Consider the following 22,355-nt stretch of genomic DNA (forward strand, 5'->3'; position numbering starts at 1 on the left):
GCAGGGAGTGTGTGGAAGGCCTAATGAACATTGAGCAGAGCACTTGCTCCACACTCGCTTTGTCACTGTTGGGCAGCCTTGCCCTGACAGAGCTCCTGTCCAACCAGGGACATACATCCATTCATCATTAGTCCTAATGCAAGCTTGGGAGTTTTAAAGCCAGGGCTAAATCAGACCATCTTAATTTGCAGGCTTAATGCATTGCATATTATCCATATCCTTCCTATGGGATTTATCTTGATTAAGTGCTAATTTGTAACTGGTGGTATACCCAGTGAAGTGACTGATGAGAAGGGTGCCTGGGCAGAGAGGCTGTGTTTTTGCAGCGGTGCAGGCTGGGGTTGGGAACTGCTGTCCCCACCGCAGACACACAGGCAGACAGCACACTTTGTGCACATCTCCATCAGCCAAACTGTCCAAAAAGGTTTGGGTTGGGTCACTCTTCAGCTGCAATGGAAGCCAGGGGTCTACTGTGAGAGGCAGGACCACACTTATGAAGGGTTTTGACCATACTTAAGAAGTCTACCCCTGCTTTGCCATATAGGTCAGTCTGCAGAACAGCATGAATCCTAAAAGATGTAGCTGCTTCAGATAACCAAGTGTATGGCAGCTGTTTAAATGTCCCAGCTTGCACAGCTTCAGTCTTGCATTGAATCCCTCCTTTACATGCCCATAGCTGAGCTGCCTACTCCATCCCCTGCAGCGACACCAGCCCAGACCTTCCCTTCATCTCACTGCTACTACTCTGCGACCACCAAGAACCAGCAGGGGTAAACATTGAGTGGATGAGACTATTTTAGACATGATCGCAATCCTGATTTGACCACAAAACAACTGGGAGAGCCTATCAGCAGTGTGAAAGGGCCTCTTTGAGATGGGCAGGGCTTTTCCAAGGAGCTAGGAAACTATTTCAGGATGCTTTCACTCTGCTGACCTTCACTTTAGAATGAGAAACAAACCTTCCACCTCCACCACTAGACACACCAAATCTTGGATCAATCTACATGAGCATGTAGATTTTACAACATTTGAGAAGAAGCGACCTTTAAACAGAAATAGGTTCTCAGCTTTCGCTGTCGCAGTGCTGGCATTTCACTGAAATAAAAGCCTTTATTTCAGCTGCTGCTTTGGTATCCGAAACTGTCTTGTTCTGTAACCACCTGTCCCCCACAATTCGTAAAAGCACACTGAATATATGCATTAAGCAAGTTCTACACCCAGAAACACACACACACAGAAGTCAAGTCAAGCTATTCTGTAGCCCAGTTTTACAGAAGGGTGAAATGAAACTTTACTCAACTTTGTTTGGCATGGTAATAGTAAACCCAAGAAAGGCATCCAAGAGTCTTAAGTTCTATCTTACGCTGTACAGAGTTGTTCTGCATTAATGACATTTCTCTTTTTGGCTCTTTTTCCTGACACTGAAAATAGTGGACAGTTTCTCAGCTGATGGGTACTGCTTCCTTTTACTTGGGTAACTAATGACAGCAGTTGAGGAGGAAGGGGGGTGTTGGTAGAAGGAAGTTAATTAATTTCAGGGTTTTTAATCTCTTTTCTTTTGTACCAAACCATAAAACAAAAATTCTTTGGGAGCCAGAACATGTACCTCCAGTAATCGAAAGAGACGCAAGGATCTGACTAATAGATATTACGTTCCATTATATGGTCTTGAAGTCAATAAACATTAGGTTACCTTCATGCAGTGAAAAAAGACCAGATTTATTAAAAAATCTTATCTGGAGGGTTTGCATTTCAATAGGATGTGAATTTGCATATTTTAACAATAACCTCCCATCATTCTGTCTGATCTGTGCTCAGTTGGCCATACAGATCACTTTATCTTGAATAGATTATCACCGGTTTAATAAACCCTTCATAATATGCAGGTATAACAATGGTACTTCATTGGATAAAGGAGGTATTAAAGTTCTTTTTCTGGAAATAGGGGTGGCCCAGCTAGTGATTAACTTTATACCTCTGTACATCCCTGTGCTGAATACACGATTGAAGGAGAGTATTCCCATTATTCACATTCAAAACAGACCAACTCTTCAGAGCTCCTGTTAACTCCTCATTGGCCGTGGCAGCTGTACAGACCTGGGAGTCAGCAAAGCCAAGGCTGCCAGGGATGTTACCTGGAGAAGCAGCCACTTCCTGAGATGTCAGGAAAAGGTGACACTTTTCCCCCAAGCTGAGTCCCTCTCTATATACAGAGAGTGACCAGTGCTGAGCTGTTTAACAAAGAAGGCACCCTCTCAGTGCCAGATGTAAGTAGGGTCAATGCACTACCAAGCAAAGACCTAAAAGGGCTTCTAGGCAGATAGCTTAGTTGCCCCATTTTCAATGAAAAAGCAGAATAATTCTTCCATGTCTCCCCTCCCAGGCTTTGACTGATTTTCTGCTTCCTATTTCCACACAGAAGCTCATTTCGCACTGCTTGCCCTTTACACGAGACAAGTCCATCCCACAACTCCTGCATCCTGTCTTGTCATGTCAAAATATTTGGTTGGAAGCCACACGTTCAGACCCTCCACAGGAGCAAAACAAGTCACTCCCAAATCACAAGGATGTCTTTGCCTCTTGCAGTCTCAACTGGGACAAACTCTCATATACGCAACTGCTGTTTGAGGCTTCTGACCACTTTCTCATGAGACATAGAACACAGCCTTAGTGTCAGTGCAGTAGTGACATGGGCAAATACAATTTTCATCTTGTACTGCAATTTTTGATTTCTTCAGTTTTCTTTCTTTATTGATATTTATACCCTGATTTGGGAAAAAAAAAAAAAAAAAAAAAAGAAAAAGAAAAAAAGAAAAAATCATTATGTTCTTCTCCTTTTGGATACCCAATACAGCAGGCAGCTGTGAGGATGAACTGTCCAAGAACAAAGCTTGGACAACATGCAGGCTAGTGTGATATCAAGCCCCAGCTTGTAGACCTTAATGAGACATAACATTCACTCAGGACCAGCTCTGTGGTCATGCAGCCCTGGGATCTGTGCTGACTCACATCTGACCAGCTGGGAGCACAGGAATAATGAATTTTGAGGCTGAATATGCATGCATGCATGGGAGAGAGTATGTCACACACACATTCCCTAAGATACTCTTGAGAGCAACTAGAACTTTTCACACTCTTTCCCTCCTCTGATTTCTTTCTCTCTGCTCAAGCTGTGCTCTTGCTTGCTTTTCCAAAGCTCCCATCGTGAGCTTTTTGCTTCTCAAGAGCCGACATGCTGGTGTGCTGCCTGACAGTAGGAGCACAGCAAGGCTAGTGAATAATTGAAAGTTATTGACCTATAATAACCTGGCATTATTGACCATAAATTATTTAGTTAAAGCACACCCACACACACACCATCTCACGTGAAGGAGATGAATTTTGAACTCCCTTTGTATAACAGTGGCTCAATGGAGCTTGTCACAGGGGGGAGAGGGGCATTTTGCCCCAGCATGAAATCAATGCTAATCAAAACAACATTTCTGATGATGTTCTAATAGCATTCTTGTGGGTAATGAGCACAGCACCTGGAGCCACAAGGAAATTGTTCTGAGTCTTCACTCACAAAACTTTCCTGAATATCAGCAAACTTCACAGATTTTAAGGCTGAGAAAGACAATTTTCATCAAGCAGCCCAACTGATGCTCTAAGGTAGACCAGAAACTAACAAATACCAGGACCAATAACCTGTCATCTAACTGGAGCACAACATTTAGGGAGTAGAAAAAACATCCAGTTTTGATGTCAGAATTCCCACTCTCCTATTGTTTTTCATTTCTGCTGAGACAGCTCTTCCACCCCAAAGTGGAAGCGCTGACATCAGCTTCTTTGAAGCCACAAAATGCTGGTTGCCATGCTTGAAAGCCTGCTCAGGGCTTATGTCTGGCTTCAGGTCCCCATCGTCTGGTTGGATCTGTGGGGCCAGGCATCTCCATCTCCACATGAAACCCCAGCAGCTTCCCGTGTCTGAACAGAGCCCTGTAGAAATGCAGATGTCTGGGCTGCTGAGCTTGGCTGGGTCAGACAAAGATGTGAGCAAGTAACTGTTTAATTGGGACAGATTGCTGAATGAGATATAATCCCAGCCACTAGCACAACTGCCATATGCCTTCCTAAACTGGCTGTTAATGTCAGGATCTGAATTTTGTAGCTGGCTCCTGTTACGGAAAGTTTCTGCCCAGTTTTCAACAGATGAAACTTTGCAGCTTGGATGCGTTCCTGATTATCAGTGTTCAATAAACAGCCATGAAAGCTTCTTATTATTTTGTGGGTGCTGCACTTTATATACAAAATAGTCAGGCTAGCTGTGTCTGGCTTACTTCATTTTTTGGGGTCAGTTGAACAAAATAAAAAATCACTTTGGTTTCATATTTACCTGATTTGGAGAGAAGATGCAAGAACAAAACTTTCAACTTCCAGTGGTACGGAACTATGGTACAGAAGCAGCTCTGAATTAATATTTACAACACAGAAAAACATCAATATTGAGGGATTAATTTCCTTGATTTTCCAGGTTCACAGTAGATTTTTCCTACTAATTCCAGCAGGCAGAGGAAGAACCTGGCGCTGCTCTTGCAGTCCGGAATCACAGCAGACAGGCAATCACTGGAGTCAAAGGTGCAATACAGCCTGTGTAGTGAAGTAACTAACTTCTGAGTACATTTTAAGTACCTAATGAAGCAGGCCTCCCGAAGTAAATCCTTAATTTCTCCATCTAGGAAATTGGGTCTGCATAATTTAGTTGGCTAAATTTAGGCAGCTAAGAGCTCCCTCTGGAGGTCTCCAAGCATTCAGTTTCTCTGCGTGGGCAAGGCCAGGTGCTTACTTCAGGAAGGCACTTCATGAGATACCTGTGATTTAAGTACAAGCTAAGCCTTTTCTTTAAGCAAATAGGACTTCTCTCAAAACTTCTAATTTTCCTTCCAGTATGAGGGCTAAACTAGGGGGTAAGGCCAGCTGGAAAAACATAATTGACTTTCTTTCTAAAGTCAGGCAAGGGGCATGACAACTTAGGATATAACTTTATTGGGAGCAGTGAGAGAAGCTCAGTGTCTCATCTGTATGTGCACATAATTGCTTAAATATGCATACTCCTGAGACCAGCCCAAAATGTCTGACTACAGCGGTACATGACACCGATGTCCAAGATGGCTTCCAGATCTGTCCTTCCTTCCTCTCTGTATAATTGACTATTATACTGGCATTATCTGATATCTTGATACCTTGGATTTATGAAGCCTCTAACAAATATAAATTCCCCTTCGCACACACCCCATTTAATCAAAACCTTGCTGGTTTAAGCAGTCTTTTTTATTAAATTACCAACCCATGAAGCCATTAACTCGATTAGAAGCAGCAGTTTTGTAGTCTTGAACAACCAAGGGGTACTACTGAAACAGTATACGTTATGCAGAGTATGGCACATTATAATAACACTGACAGCTTATATAGCATTTTAGAACTTTACAATTTTGTAGGACTAATATTTAATTAATCCTCACAATTGGCCATGAAGGTAAAGATTACTGTCTAACCCCTTTTTCCATGGAGGAAACTGACTGGGGAAGAAGATGATAGGTAATAGACTTTGTAAAAGACTTCAAGGCCATATTTTTCCACACTCTGCATTCACCGTAAGTACACTTCAGACTTTCCAAATTGATCCTTTCCTTCTGAGAAAAACAACATCAAGTGAATGTTATCTCCCTTTGCTGTCTCGGTATTGTAATGTGTAATGGGCTGACTTAATCTTAAAACATTTATTCCTTTTTGGGAGGTGGGAGGAGCAGTGAGGGAGACTCCAAAGGGGCATAGAAAACTTGCAGGAGTAGGTTACACCCATTACACAAAAGCAGATTTGGTAACAGCCTTTACTACTTACTGTTGTTGTCTTGTGCTTCTGAGTGCTTTTGGAAATAAAACAGGCATGGTTTTTCATTCATTGCCATCATTTTCCAAAACTGTGTTAGCCTAAGAAATTTTACTTAGAAACACCCATAAGTCCACCTGTGTCACTCCACTTATGCGATCTGACAGCAAATAACAAAGATGCTCACAGAAGCTCAACTAGACCTGGGTCTCATCATCCTTCATGAAGAGACTGTAAGGATGAAGGGGCTCAGTTGAGAAAAGTCATTGTATATAGGGCACAAAAATTGTGGTTAGAAGTATCTTGTTAACAAAGTAAATTGGAAAGATCTTCTCGAAAAACAATATCCAACTCTAAAAACAGACATGTTGATCTCGAATGATTGTTACCACAAGGTATTATATTTCCTTGCTAAGTAAGCTAAATCAAGTGCCAGGTCCATCACACAGAAATAACAGTGAGCTTCTGACAATAAGAGCAGATCCTAAAAGTAAGGATTTTGCCTAAAGATTTATGTATGTATATTTTAATTCTATAAAATCGAGTCAAAATATTTTTTTCTTTCATTTTCAGCAGAAAAAGTTTTTTGGAACAGTGTTATGCATTTTTACTAGGTTTGGAAAAGCAAATAATGCAGAAGTAGACACAATGAATAGGAACACAAACTGGATTTGATTTCAATTTGAAAAAGAAAGCGGCAGATTTATGATAAATATCTGCTTTCAGCAAAGCACAGAGAGGAAAGAAACAGCTTAAAAGAGTGAAAAGCAAATAATGCTTCTAGTAATTAACATCGCCTACTGTAAAGATGTATCAACCGTAAATTATCTCAAGCAATCATGCATGATATGATAATACAAATAAAAAAGATTTATTTTTTTCACATGTTCATTTTCTTTGAGCCATATTCTAAGCATTAAGAATTTTATTTTGGAATTAAAATTCTCTTTAAAAAGATTTTCGGGTCCAGAAGTTGATTTTAAGGAAAGTGCTGTATGTCGGGACACTGATGCTAAATCCTCAAAAGCTAGAAATATTGGCAGCACTTGTAAGCAGGCCTAGATCAGCATCATCTTCAAATACAGAGAGGTTTGCATTATACTCTCATTCAAAGAATCAATGAGTAGTTTGTTTAAAGTATATGGTCAAACAAAAAACAACAAATTTTGTTCTCAGTGGTCATGGTCCAACTTATTTAATTTCATATTTACACCACGTAGCACCCAATTCATACTGCAGAGAAAGTGCAATATGGCCCAAATTTTCAAATATGCTTAGCACCCAGTGAACCAAAATGCTTTAATTATCTGTCTGTGTCTTTGAGAACATCCTGAGTTTGATGCAGAAGTTTCTTTAAATATTGCTATTTCTTGCTCAGTTTCCATCTCTGTGTTTTTTTTACGCCCAGCATCACATCTTGGAAATATTTCTCTGCCGTGATTTTGGAAGGATGCTGCTAGAAAGCAGCAAGACTTGCTCTACTCCACAGCGGTTCAAACATGTCAATGCTGCATGGGCTTGCTACTCTTCTACACAGAAGAATCAATCCCTGCGAGTTCAGAAACATATTGTAAAAAGGTTAATGGCTTATACCACCAGAAAGTTTATAGCTGAACTTCTAGTCACTCTGAACAAGAGTCTGTCTTTAATCAAATGCTACAGCACAAGAAGAGGAAGGAGGGAGGAAAATGTACATGAATGAGTGTTTTTGTTCTCGGTGAGGCTGCTCTGGTTTGCCTCTTCCAACCTTATCCAAGCTGCACAGGCTATGCAAGCAAGCGAGCAGTTCAAGCTCGCAAGCAATCAAAAAGCAAATGAGGGTTTGGAAGAAGGGAGTAAATAACTTGGAGCTATCAGCTGTGATGCCAGAGGTGGCATGCTGCTTCTGGCCACTAACAGATGTGGACAGGTGAACCTTTACACCAAATCAATCATCATATTTATTCTAATTGTATCGTAATAGTCCCCCAGGAGCTCAGTTCAAATGAGCTTGACATTATTAAAATTTTAATGCCCAGTTTTCATAGCTGAATGAATATTTAAAGGGTATGTCCCAAGCTTAAGTTATGATGATGAAGAAATTAATGGAATGTCTTGTTTAATGCTTTGGTACATGTTGATGTAAAAAAAAAAAAAAAAAAAAAAAAAAAAGTGGTTGTTCAGGAAGGAAAAGAAAGAAAGGCAATGTTTAGGCAAAATTAGAAGAGGAAAGTATCAGATATTGCTCTTGTTGGATAGCTCTCAGTGGAGAGGAAATATTTATCATTTGGGAGGGAGGTAACCAAGGTGCAGTCAGAGAAAAGAAAAGAAGCAGCCTCACATGAATGACAGATCAAAACCAAATAGAATCACAGAATCCTAGGATGTCTGGGAGTCTCCAACAACATCCCTACATGGTAGAATGAGACTACCAGCTTATGCTGACTGCAACAGACACAGAAAATCACCTTTGTTACCCAACCAGGGTGTTTGTTTATTGTAAGTACCTGGATCAACTTTGAAGGATGGCATAATTAATCAGTGATACTCATCAGTCTTGTAATTATGTTATAGATAATTGTCAAAACGCAGGACCAGATGATACCAGTTATATATAGATGGGCATGAGTGGGGCCTTTGCACTGACGGGCCCGATTCTGTACAGGCTCAAACCAGCAGAGGGATCCTCTGAGGATCTGGAATCTGGAAATATTGTGGGGTTTGCTTTTGTTTTTTTAAACCTTCTGTGCTTTTCCCAATTCAGGAAATACTTGGAAAGCTAAAAATTTTTGTTTTCTCCTCATTTTGAACACTGTACTAATATTCCCAAGATTCCTGCTTGTGCTTATTCATTTGCTGTTAGGAACAGAGGACTAATTTGCGTGGCTGGATAGGTCTAAAATTCCCCTAATATGCATTTCCTAGCTGTGAAAGAGGACTGAAGAAAAAGTTAATTCTCTAAGTCCTCTCACAGAGGATTTTCTTTGCAGGGGCACTGCCAAGATTAAGATAATCTTATTCTTTCCCTGACTCTTTCCTTGTCTGTTTGTTTGGTTGGGTAGTTTTTGTTTTGTTTGCTTGTTTCTTTTTGGTTTAAAACAAAAAAAAAAAAAAAACAATTCCTTTTGACATCTCCTTCAGGAGCTGCAGCCTTGATCCAGTGTATAGCTAAGGGGCTTATCTTTAGGCAAGGTTTTCACACATCTAATTTGAGGTGTGATTTCAAATCAGTTTAGACAAACCAATGGAGAAGGTAGAATGGCTGCTGTTTGTTGTTTTGTTTTGTTTTCTTTTGTTTTCTTTTGTTCTGTACTGTTCTGTTCTGTTCTGTTCTGTTTTTTCCTGCTCTAACAGGGCTTATTTCTTCTTGTCTTAAAATAATTAGACTATATTTGTTTATTAGTAAAACTGAAAATAGAACACAACCATACCACTTGTATCATGATAGGGAAATGCCCTGAGATGGAAGCCCCTGTGCTTCAGAAATGCCACAGCATTCTACTCTGATTAGGTTCAGGTCTGATCCTCCTGAGTTGCAGGACTGAGGTAAGGGAGTGTTCTCTGTTATCCTGCAGCATATCCTTACCCCACAGATGACCTTAACCCTTGGTAGAATGGATATTAGGGTGGGAGGAAGAGAGTGAACACGTCACCCTTGAAAGCAGGACCAGTGTTGGGGCAAAATCACTTTCTGCCTCACAGTGGAGCTAATCCAGTACCAAGGAAAACATTGCTTGCAACCTTAACCCTGAAATAGCCTCTTCCAGTTCCTGAGTAGGTTATGCTTTAATTCAGGCCTTGAGGCTACCTACACATTTGTATTAGTGAGAGAGCCTTTATTTCATGTTTCTGGCAGTAAGTGAAAGCAGCTAGTTAATTTACACTGCTTAGTTGTTTGTTAAATGGCAGTGCTGTGGAAAGCATTTCTCCATGGGCAAAAGGGTTGGCTGTGGTTCTTATCTTTGTGGCCAGATATACAAAGCCACAAACACAGAAGGTCTAATCTTCTTGGATGGATGGTAGCCAAGCTCCTTTTGCACTCAAAGCACTGAAGTCAATGGGAGCTTGGCCTTGCCTAAAGTCTGCAGAGTCAAGCCAAGCAACCATTAGTGGCAAAGGCAGCATTTGGGTCTTGCTTCAGAAGAAGAGATAAAGCTTAGAGAGGGAAGAGCACAGCAGGGAAGTGCCAACAGCCAGAGGTCTTGGGCTCAGGATATGGAAAAGATGACAACAGATGTTCATCTCTAAGTGAGGGGCAGGGGTTATGTCTATAATGCCTGGAGTAGTACATCTGTCTCTTTGGCCTACTCACCTGACCTGCTCATATCCATGCTGAAGAGGCCTCTGGCCTCTGTGGAGCGTGCCCAACACGCACAAAATCATGACATTTCCCATATGCAGAGAGCACCCTACCTTCCCCCTTATCTGCACTTCCTCACCAAGGCAGCTCCCAAGCACACTCCAAACTGTGCTTCTGCCTGGATGAGCATCAGCTGTGGGCAGTGCTGGGCAACCTCAGAGCATCCAACACAGAGAGCATCTGTCAGACAACCTAAATACTAGGTTGCTCTCAGACCTAGGCAGTGCAGACACAGATAAACATAGAACTGCAAACACCCGAGCTGAGTACACATTGCAAACCTGATCTAGGACCTTTGGCACATGGTCACATCACACATTTAAGTTCTATGTTGTCACTTGGATACAGTTATTCATTAGCCATGCTGTGTAGTTTAATGTTATCATGGTTGTAGTCACATTGACTACCTTCATATGTGTGGATTGTGCTGTTGCTCTGCCCTGAAAGTGTTTGGGATCACAGTATTTAGGCTAAAAGAGAAGGTATTTGCCTTTCACTAAATGCGTGCAGAGTTGGCTAATAGAAAATGCCAGTGATAGAGAAGAGCTAATTCAGATAAAATGTGTTTTGTGCACATTTTAAAATTGGATGTAAATTATCTTGAAATAAACTCAAGTAGGAAATTAGAAAAGGGTTGAGACTGGGGAAAAGCTTATCCCTACTGATATTAGGGAAGAAGGAAGGAAAGGGCAATAAAAGACTTACTTAGTTTTCTATTAGCACTTGGTGTGTTTATGAGTAGAATATCACATTGTGATTGCTCATGGTAGCAACAGTGAAGGCTATCCCTTAAAAACCTATACCTCTGCTGTCAGGATACACAGACAAGTAAACCCTTTTTATACCTTAGCATTACCAGTGGGCTGATCCTGAGATTCTTTACATGCTTGAGTCCAGAGACTTCTCACATATACAAGAGGTCTGGGACTACAGCCACACTTCCCAGGCTGAAGTCAACATCCACCCAGCCCCCTTCTTTCCCAGCAAAGAAAGGTCAAGTGCACAAACCAGTCAAGATCCATGAGTGCAAATAAATAAACATCCGTCTGGATGATAAGGGCACCAGTACCTTGGGCACACTGTGAGTGGGATGGCATAGTCCGTCAGGTGATTATAGACCTATCGAACACCATTTTTACTGTGTGACTAACCAAAGCTTTAAGAGGATCTCCTGCTGTCTCTTTCACATGCAGAGTTGCATGTGAAACAGTACTTCTAAGATATAAATAGTCAAAAAACAAACCTAGTGCTGTCTCTCTTGTTTTGGCTTTGTAATTGCAAGCATCCTGTGTGTTGTTCTTCTTATTGTCCTCAACACTATGGAGGACTGAGTTCCCTTTTGCCTCTCCGCACTTCGTTGAATACAACAGGCACCCTGAGGTTGAGCACTACATGCTCGCCTTCCCCAACTACAGACCAAAGGATTTGCTGTATGAGAAATGTTCGATTTTGCTATTAATAAGATCAGCAGTTTCCTCAAATTCAGCCCAAACCATTTTGTGGGTAGAAAGTTTTGGATTTGAAGCCATAGGCACATGAACCTGATCTGAACTTAAACCCCTTCTAGGTTCGTCTATATACACGAGACAAGTGGAAAGATGAATCGATAGTTAGACGGATGGATTATAAGGTATTTTATATGATATATAGAAAATATTCTCAGAGTGCAGAGATGGCCGATAGCAATCATTCTCAGGGGTAGGCACCAGAGCATTGACTGATTTGTAAAGGTCAGACCCTTCAAGATTTTTTTTCATATCTCATACATTCCCATTTCAGGTCTTCTCATCTATTTGTGTATGTGTCTATGACAAGCATCTCGTCAGGCAGGGAGGAGGGTTGTGGGGAGGAATTGAGAGTCCACTATCCAGATAAGGTTTGGGAAAGAGTCATTTCAGATGCAATGCATTACCAGTGAGTGCTTCCCACCAGGCAGGCCAATGTGATTTTTTTCACCACACTTTCTAAAACATTTCCTCTCCTTACTCTTTCATTAATCCAACATTGTATCAGTTTGCACTGCCCACACAAAAGTACACTTAATGTGTAGTCACGCAGCAATTCATGCAACCACAGCACTTACCTCTATTCCCATCGGGGCAGGTTTTACTCTATGCCTTATAGCTCCAATATACAAATACAGAAGGCTGACTGTGCAACTGACCTATGTAGAAGCAGCTTTCCTGATTCTCTGACACTCACAGAGCTGAGGACCTAGGCCCTGAATTTGCATTTGGTTGGGCTTTTTTTCAGAGAGAGGAGATTGCTTTGGATTCACTCTTATGGCTATCTAGTTAAGATCACCGTAATTCAATCACGTCACTCAGAACCAGATGCAGAGTGATTTGCTTGAACTTTGCAATTACACACACACAATTCAATTGTAGGTGATTTTCTTGGCCTTTCCAAATTCAACACTAATACACTTTGCATTTCCTTAGGGCCTTCAGTCACTGCAGATTTTGCTCAAAGCTTTAAAAGTTATGACCCACTCCTACAAACGCATTCCTGCCAATACCTTTACTCACGTAAATAACTGTGTTGACTTCAGGGAGATTACTATTATGTATATTGCAGAACCCCGAAAGTTGGCAGAAGTGGTAAAATGAAATTCATTTTAGTATTTTGTGGGGAGATTTTGAACAGAGAAACCTTTTCTGTTGAAGAACTAAGGAGTAGCAATATTTTCTGGAAATTTCAGGACAGTTACTAAACTATTCATCCCCCCTATTAACTTCTGAGGTCTGTCATGAGATCACCAAGAACTACCTGGCATCTTTAGGATATACGTTGTTCTGGGATGGGATTTTCTTCCATGAGGCTAGTCAGCAACTACAGAGATGCAGCAGTGCCCAATAAGCATTTGCTGATACCTGCTATTTTACATCAGCATCCTATTCTTTGTGATTAGGTCAAAGCAGTATTTTATCATTGTTTTAGAGGGCTGATGTCTGAACACCACGAATCACAAGAGAACATGACTGAGCAAGAAGAGTTTCGTATTTGCCATTACATCTGTGCACATGATTCTGGTACAGAAATGACTTAACTTTTGCTTGTTTATTTAACACCAGAATTTAGGCATATTTTTTTCATCATACACCTTCATGGAACATTAAGATGTCTTCATCTGCATGTTACAGAGAGAAAGCTGAGAAAGACACAGATGAGAAAGTTGAGAAAGAAATAGATGTAATGATATTATCAAATTCATCTAGAAGGCCAGTGTAGAGCTGGAAACAGGTCTTGTCAGAGGTTAACACATCTGTTTTCTACACTATGCCAGACTAGATTTTTGGGAACATCAGGAAACTTGAACAATGGAATACCTTTCCTCACAATTTTTGATAGAAAGCTTTAATCAAATCCTGCTGTCTGTTCTCCGTGAGTATTCAAATTTCTTAAGCCATTTAAAGAGGGATAGAAAAGTTATTATTAAATAGATGATTGTTGTTGTAAACTTCTGGGGTCCCATAGATCATACGAGCTTTAGAATCGGGTATTGACTCCTGAAGTGACTTCTTCCTTAAGCACAACCATCAGATTATCTCCAACACAGGTCTCTTCTGCACTGGACATCATCTTTCTAACCATTGACAGCATTTCTGTGATTTTCAGCAGTCTCCTCCTCCTCTCACTTTTTCTTTCTGTCTCAGATTGTGTTTGAAGCTATTCTACATAATTTTGTTTTGTGGGGTTTTTTTCTCTTTTTTTTTCTCCTCCATTTTTTTTTTCTTCTTTTCACATTTGCATTTGTACGTTCTCAAGCCTGGTAGAAACTTAGTCCTGGCTAGAAGCCCCAGGTATATTAATGACTAATGGAAGAGTGAGACAATAAAGGAAAGGGTAGTAGGAACAGCGAGAGAAAGAAAGATGGAGACAGTGAGAAATCAGCTCTCTCTGCTTCGTAGTCTTCTTTCCCAGGTGATCCTTCCACCTGCTCTAAATTAATATCAAAGCCAGAGGGAACAGAAAAAGGTTGGTGGGGGAGAAATCGACAACCTTAGGAAAAAAAAATCATGATGCAGGAAAGCGTCTGTCCCCTGTCTAATTCCTGCAGTGGCCTGTAGCTGATGGTGCTGAGAAAAATACAGCACCAAGCTCTGACATTTCATTTCTGCAGAGAATTGAAAAAGGGCTTGCTGTAATTCATCGCTTCTTGTAACTCAAACCCTTTTTGACAGCAGTACCTGCGCTGTTTTTTAACAGTGGCACCACGGTGGCTGTAATTGGACATGAAAAATGATGTCGTGTTTCTACTTGCACGGCCAAATTGGGGTGGGGGTAGGTGGGGCAAGTGGCAAGCTGGTGTGAGAGGATGACATCTGGCATTATTTGAATGGGTTGGTTTTAGGCAAAAGGAAGAAAAAGCCAAAATGAAGGGTCTGAAGTGTTACAAGTACGATCATCTTGTCCGAGGTGTGCAAAGGTGATAGTAAATGTGGTTTTCAGCAGAGATGAATGTCCAAAGGATCAAAGGAAAATGAGAAGTGTGGTGCGACTGGAGTTCTAAGTCCTCTATCAACCCAAGTGCTTACGAGATTTGTGGAAAAGGACATGCAACCCCTCTTGCTGACACGGGGCCGATTCCAACTGTAGTGGTACCTACTGTACACACTTTGTGATTCAGACAGGGAAGCTGAGACACAAACTTTGCTTGAGGCACATTGGGAACACAGTTGTCAATAAAATTCTGGTTTGCCATCTTCTTGCCACCTGTTTGAAAATTAGGTCTGTGATATGTAACCAGAAACATAATTTTTTAGCTCTTGCCTAGAGCACTTTGTGCCTCAACATTGTTGAGCACACCTCTGTTATAGCATTGCTGTTGAGTGAGACACTTCAAAATGAGTTTGTGTCCGAATGAGACTCTGGATTGTTAATGAGGACAAGTATGTTGTCCTAATTTACAATGGTGTTATGACTATTAGACATTCTGGTACCATAGTGTCAGGAATCTTTGCAGTTTATATAGAGAATTAAAACTTTTAGTCACGTCCTTCATGTAGATTGGACTAGATTACCTCCAGAGGTCCCTTCCAAACCCAACCATTTGATGATTCTGTGATTCTCTGCTATGAGGGAGGCTAAAGAGGAGATAAACCCTTTCTGGGTTAACTCATGATGAAACGGTGTACTTCTTTCTCTGTGGCAGCCCAACAGGGATAATCTAGAACAAAGAAACGTGATCATATTTCAAAGGAGAGCGCAAAGAGCTTCCATGGGCAAAGAAGGACCATTGCAATGGATGGAATTATAGCACATCTTAGAGGAGAGCCTAAGAGAGTCCATTCAGTTCATTTGTCAGTTTGAATTCTGGATCACCACTTCAAGGTCTTTTCCAGTGTTGCCAAAACTCCTTTGAAGACTTCTGGTGATAGAGACAAATAAAACCTCACAGCCACATCTGTAGTTCCTATGATCTCATGTGGATACCAATGGTATTTACTGATTGGTAAATCTTGTTTCTCCTGTCACACTGTCAGAGTCTGCAAAGCCAGGACATATACTAAACACGTGTGTACCAATACTCCCCCAACCATTATTCGGAAGACTGCAGTTTGGAGTACAAACTTTGATTTCTTGGCGTTAAACCCATGACAATTTCCAGCTGAAGTATAAGAAGAGCACCTGAGCCTCTGAATTCCCTTTTCCCTGAGAAGGCATTTCCTCAAACAGGGGAAGGTACACCTTTCTGCCATTTCATTTCCCTACTTAGCCCTTTTCTGGTCCCCAGGCCAGCTCCTTGCTCCCATAACGTCTCTGAAAAAAAAAATGTTACATAGATGGAGAGAGGAAACTTAATTACTTTCCTCTCAGTGTTTCTCCCTGTAATTGGTGTCTTTCATGTCAAGATGATCTCAATTTGTATTAGGGGCTCCGTGCAGGCAGCACTTTCTCTTTGGTCTATAAAGAAATTGTCAAGTGTATAAATCATAGTGTACATTAAATTACACTAGCCTTTTACTTATTAATTTCCCCACTTTTTTCTTCCTCTGTTGGACGCTCAGTCCATCACTCCTTTTTTTTTTTTCCTTTCTCCTTTCTTGGAGATTGTCTTCTTTTTCTCAAAAAAAAAAAAAAAAAAAAAAAAAAAAAAAATTCAACAACCCAAACCACAAACAAATATTAGTCTCCTCTCATTTTTGCTAAAGGGTCTGATGATCTCTCCTGACTTTTGCAAACTGGCCACATTGAACTAAAAAACAACTAAGAAGAATTCTCTCTGTTTTTTCTAAATGCTGAAACCAAAGCTTACTCAAGTTCAGTGGGGATTTTCACGGCCTTTAGCAGGTTTCAGATCAGCACCTATGTTGGTAGATTTGTGGAGCATTCTGCACTGCAAGGCTGTGTCCATTTTTAGACTCCAGTCATTGCTTCTCAGGACTGTATGCAGCACACCTCCTATAAATTCCTGGCTACTGTGACTGTTTCTCTTACTGATATCCTGGGATACAGGATCTGCCTATCTTGGACTGAGCACCAGGGACCTCTGACCATGCTCCCTTAGCTACTGGAGTTAGGTTAGCCATTGTGTCCACATGAGGAACCCAGTTGCATGAGTGTAACTGTGAAATTTAACAGCTCTCAAGTCAGACCAGCCTACTGTAAACAGAAACCATTCTCAGTGGTTGAGCAGCTGGGGGTAGTTAAAGCACAGTAACTGAGTAGTTTGGCTTCATCGTCCTGTGCATGAGAACCAAGTTGGGGTTCATCTCACCTGACTTCAACTGCATAGACTACCTTTATGTTCAGTGAAGAGAAACAGGCACTGCAGAAGATCATTCATCCTTCTCATCTCAGACACCAGTTTTAAGAGAGACTTGAAATTACACTTTTTAGACATTTGGAATTACATGACATAAACTACCCTTCTCACCTGTGTGATGTCAGATCTCTGAATGTAACAGCTAACTGCTCACAGGTGGTTACAGGAGACCTACGGCAGGATGTCCATCCTGCTTCTGCTAAATATATCTCCTCCAGTCCTGCTAGTATCTTGTGATATGTGTGTGACAGGTCTTTACAGTTGCAGAATCAGGGGTTGATACAAGGTTTATCCAGTACCAGATTTCTTTCTGGTTTTAACACTTCAGCCTGGAGTTTGTTGGATGATACAGATGATGCAGACATACAAGAGAGCAAGAATTGCTCAGGAGCCTATGGAGCCATTGATCCTTTTCTTCCTGAGTTCAAGTCTAACTGTAGTCAGTTTATGGCTAAGTACATTTTCCTCTTGAGACAACAATGCAGCAGGATCTGCTAGGCTCTCCATCATCTTAACCTACTTGTCAGCCAGCTTGATAACTTTTTATTGCTAAATATGTGTGCAAAGCAATTAGAATAAATCTAAATTATTATGAACTACTTTCAGGGAAATTAAAAAAAAAAAAAAAAAAAAAAGAAGAAGAAGAAAGAAAACTAGCAGCTTTGTTGCCCAACTGTGATTAGTAACAAATAAGGGAGGGACAGTATCACCTGAAGGCATCTTGTGACACTCATCAGCCGATTTGTGGTCTGACTTTATCGGAGAACAATGTGTTGGGACATTCCCATTTGCTCCTGATTTTCTGCTCCTTGTGGTGCTTGTTTGAACTTGCACTCTCTATAGCTGCAAAATATAAAGGATAATTTTGTTCCACTCAGGGGCAGACACATACAGAAAAATATTTTGACTAATCCATCTGCATAGTGCATGGATTGCTTTAAATGACATGGGACAACAGGTAGGGAAGGGCTTTCAGATAGAAAATATCTCAGCTGGTTCTGATCTAGTCTGCATCTCTGACTTTTAATGGGAGGAGTGTATTCTATCCCTGCTCATCAGACAACCACATCATGCTAGGCACCACCAGTGAAGATGATAATGGGCATCTGTTGTCCTCTCACCTGAGGGTGAGAAACTCCAGGAATACTGATAGTCTTTGTTAAGAGAAAGAGAAGTTGGAGAGCAGAAATCCTAGTCACAGTGTAAAGACAATGTTTTTATATTTGCTTATGTTCTGATGTGAAAAGATACTTAAAAAAGCAATAGAAGAAGAGGTTTTGACTCATTTTCTACCCAGTGCTGCAAAAAAGCTTCTCAATAGCCAGCATTCCTCTACCATGTGGACAAACCAGATCTAAATCCTATTCCATATGTATGAATGAAGTCTGCTATGTTACAGGTAACTGTCCTACTGAGCTGACAGTGGAGGTGGAATTCAGTTTTCCATTCTCTTTTCATCATGTCAATCTCAAGGAATCTTTGCAATTAAAGTTTCACTTATTCTGAGCATTTCTGCTCTGACACAGTAGTGTTTCTTGAGGAAACTATTAGAAATTTAAAAAGTGATGTTTAAAATTTCATGACCTATGTGAAATGAGTCAGATCTCTTTCCCAAAGCGATTCAACAAAGCACCTGTCAGGTAAATAGCGTGACACTGATTTACCTCAGACCAAGAAGCAACCTGTGCTTTGCAGTTCTTTGTTTACTGATTGCCTTTTATCCCCTTCCTCCTGGAGCAAATTCTGGTACTAACTATGATGCATGGTTAAAAAACAAAGCAAACCTCTGTATATAAATGTTTGATTCCACCATTAATTATGCGTCTCTCTTTGGTCTTTCTTACAGATGAATAGACCGATCCAGGTGAAACCAGCGGACAGCGAAAGCCGAGGAGGTAGTTGACTGTATTGCTTTCAGCCACAGTGCTAAGTATAATTGTTGTCTCTGGCTTCTCTCAGGCAATGTGCTGATCAATTAGTAACGTAATCACTGCCAAAGAAATTCCCTCTGCAGCAAAGATTCTCTTTATTAAATCTCCTTTACTTCGTCTCGCTTTCCTCATATTCAATTATTATTTGATTTTAAAAGGCAGGCAGGTGCCAGCAATTGCCTGGGAAACAAATAACTGCCTCGTTAAGAAGTGAAGCATCAGGCACTGACTTAACAAAGTTTATCAGTGGTGACGGCAATGTACGTTTTTCAGATCTATGTTAGGCTGAGCTGCAGAGTTGTTTAATTTGGTTAGGATAAAGTGGATATTTTATGGCTTCCCTGACCATGTTGTTTCTTTGTGGAGTGAAGCAACTTTGCTTTTGGAAAAAGCAGACTCTGAGATGGCAGAGTTTTCTGCACCTGTATCAGCTTATCTGGATAAACCTGTTGTGGGAACTGAAGTCTTCTCTCAGTCCAAGGGAGTTATTCAGGATTTGCACAGGTGTAGCTGAAATCAGGAGCCGGTCTTTTGCTTTTCTAGCCTGCACAGTGGATTTGAAAGGCTTTGCTAAGTGACCGTTCAATAGATCACCAGTGATAAGGTGTTTCTTGTAAAAGGTTTTTTACCAGAACTGATGTAGTGATGCTTCACCGTACTGTTCTAACAGGGGCCTGTTTGTCAGATCAAACAGTAGAGCTCACTGAGAAACCGTGAGGGGGTCCTCCGTTATGCTGGATAAATTACCACTCCACTTTTTTTCTTACATCTGTACATTTATATATATATATATTTGTGTATATATAATACCATGCTCCTTCTTTCATCTCTATCCCTATCTCTTTGTGGGGAAAAAAAGGATATTCTTTTGCCTAGTTATGCATAAAAGCTCTAGTGCTTATGTATCGTATGACTGTGGGAATAGATTTTGTCCTTTAGTAATGATGTGGCTCTTAGATGTGTGAAAACTCTCTAATTTCCACCATGGACTCTTTCTCATTTATGGGACAACTATCTTTGTGCCTGCATTAGTAGAAATCCCCAGCAACAATTACTTAGCAGAAGTAAAATGCCTCACAGACAAAAGACACTGAAATCATGTTCTTTTTCTTCAGTTAAAAGCTTTGGATTCCAGAGGCTTTGACTGCGTCAGTGTGAGGCTGAAACTCTCCAGTGACTCAAGTCATTGGAAGACTCTGTGTGCAGCTTGTAGTTGTAGGGCTGGTGTTACGGAGTGGAGAAACCGGCAGGTCAACAGAGGCTCCATAAGGAAGGGCTGTGGTGCAGTGTAATTGCAGAGCAAGAGAAGAGCTGAGTGCTGGAAAAACGCCAGAAAGCTCAGGGATAAATATTGCACTTTCAGAGTCCCTCTAAAGTAAATTCACGGGAATTTGGCCAACACTAGGCAGAAAGTATTTGACGGGCTCTGCAATGGCAAGTTCTGCTATCAAGGGTCATGGTACGTTTCTAACCTGCAACAAAGGCATGTCAAATCATACAGCATTGTCCGGTGGTTTTTAACAGAACCAGGTCAATTTACCCCGTTTCCCTTCCCGTCTGACGATCCGTCTCTCTGTCTGAGCAGGAGTGGGTAAGCCATGGGCAGTTGTCAACGCTGATCTCCCAAGGGAGAAGGGAAAGGCTCAGCTGCATGGGCAAATGAGGGGACATTATGCACATTCCAATGGAGCTCGTGCTGACAGCAAGAGTGAAGGGAGGCCCTTTTGTCTATTTAATTAGACATACCAAAAAATAATTAGGCTGGCCAATTTGCTTAGTGTGCCTACAGGGTATATAGCTCCCAATCATTCTTTTTTTTTTTTTTTTTTTTAATGCAAATCACTAATGGAGAACACATGCCTGACTTTCTGGGAAGGGTTTTGAAACTCTTTTGCTAAGAGCAGCTGCTTTCAGGGGGGTGGTTTGAACTGCAAAGGGTTCTGTTGGCAGTTTGATTCCACATTATCCATCACACTAGTGGTTCCCTCCCCATTGTATTTTAGCTAATTATCTCCCCAACACACACAAACCTCATCTTTTTCTCACTGCTCCCATATTGCTCCTATCAGAGGTGATCATAATGCAGGGGCCAAACTGGTGCACTCATCATTGGTGTGAAAGACATGTCGTTCTAATTCCCTACTGACTAGCAGCTTCTGAGCTGGTGATGTTTCAGGATGACATGACTCAAGGGCAACTATGGGAGAAAAGAAAAATTGGCACTCAAGGGAGATATTGTATGAAAACACGTTCTTCTCAAGCCCACTGGTTAAAGCCAGCATGGTAAACAGAATGCTGAAAAGGAGGCCGTGTATCTTAGGAGCACATCAAAGGACTTCGTTAGGGCTGCAAGATAAAGGTCAACTTCAACAACAAAGAAACTAAGTTGTGGCTTATTATACCCCATCAGCGTATTGGGAAAGGATGTGAGGGAAGAGGAGGGCTTGGAAGATGAAGCAGCTCTCCTGCACAGCACAAGACTTTGGTCTGCCCAAAGCCCACTCTCTGAATACACCACTACCATCTGGCTTATGGGGACATTTGGTGTCAGGTCATGGTATTAAAGAAAGAGGCAGTGCTCTTTGAAACTGTAGTTTGCAAGGAGACTTTTACTGAAAATGGTAAGCAGTATTCTTGAGGAAGTGAGATTGTGTTTTACGTAGGGACAAATACCTGCATTTTGCTAAAACACAAACCTTTGACTTTTCTATTAAGTTCTCCCACAACCCAAAGTTAATAGGAGTCCAGAATTAACTCTTCCCCCAAACAGATCCTGCTCATCATTTTTTCCTGTTGTTCTGGAGTGTGGATTTTGTTGGTCTTTAACCCTTCACGTGTCTTTATTCTCAGTTGAACTGAAAGCGTGTGTTAGCTTTTAGTGTGCGTTAGATTGTCAGACTGTCTAGGCTTGGGGAAGAATTCAAAATGTTGCCTGGCACAAATTACCTAAACCCAAAAAAATGGAAATCCTGAGTGCCCGTTATTAGTTTTGCTGATTTTATTATTTTGTTTGTTAATCCTCATATTGGACTAGGAACAAGACAAAGAGTGTAATCCTTTTCAATAGAAACTGGCATTATTTACATTTGCTAAGTCTCACAGGAACTAGAAATGAATGTATTCTCGGTACTTTTCTCTGGGGAAACAGTCTAAATTAATGGGAAAATTTTGCATTTTGCATTTCTACCTGTTTGTGCATGCACATGTCTGTATAGTCAAGCTACAAAATGTTATACAGGGTTGCTCTTTCTATAAAAAGCTCATGAAGCTTCACATACCTGATTGGAAGGTCGTAGTCCATTGACATTTTATAGAGACTTTAGCAGTGGTGGAATTGATAGAATGTGATAAAAAAGGCAACAATTCTGTATTTCATTCTGAAAAATCACCCTGTAACTCTAGCTCTATTAAAAGTAACTTAAAAACTCTCATTGGTCTTTGCATTGT

The 22,355-nt window shown here is 40.9% G+C and overlaps 1 protein-coding gene across 15 annotated transcripts in view; it reads left to right on the forward strand.

Annotated features, from left to right (window-relative positions):
• The window catches only part of CELF4 (CUGBP Elav-like family member 4), a 713,325-nt gene that overhangs the window by 383,681 nt on the left and 307,289 nt on the right, over positions 1-22,355 (forward strand). For all 15 annotated transcript variants that reach the window (XR_010469177.1, XR_010469178.1, XM_065046935.1 and 12 more), the window contains exon 3: positions 18,824-18,872. Coding sequence is in view for 13 of the 15 variants with exons in the window: in XM_065046935.1 (XP_064903007.1) it covers positions 18,824-18,872 (49 nt within the window). In the remaining 2 variants the exon portion in view is untranslated. The remainder of the gene's footprint in view (positions 1-18,823; positions 18,873-22,355) is intronic.

Source organism: Columba livia, chromosome Z (assembly GCF_036013475.1).
Source record: "Columba livia isolate bColLiv1 breed racing homer chromosome Z, bColLiv1.pat.W.v2, whole genome shotgun sequence".
NCBI lineage: Eukaryota > Metazoa > Chordata > Aves > Columbiformes > Columbidae > Columba > Columba livia.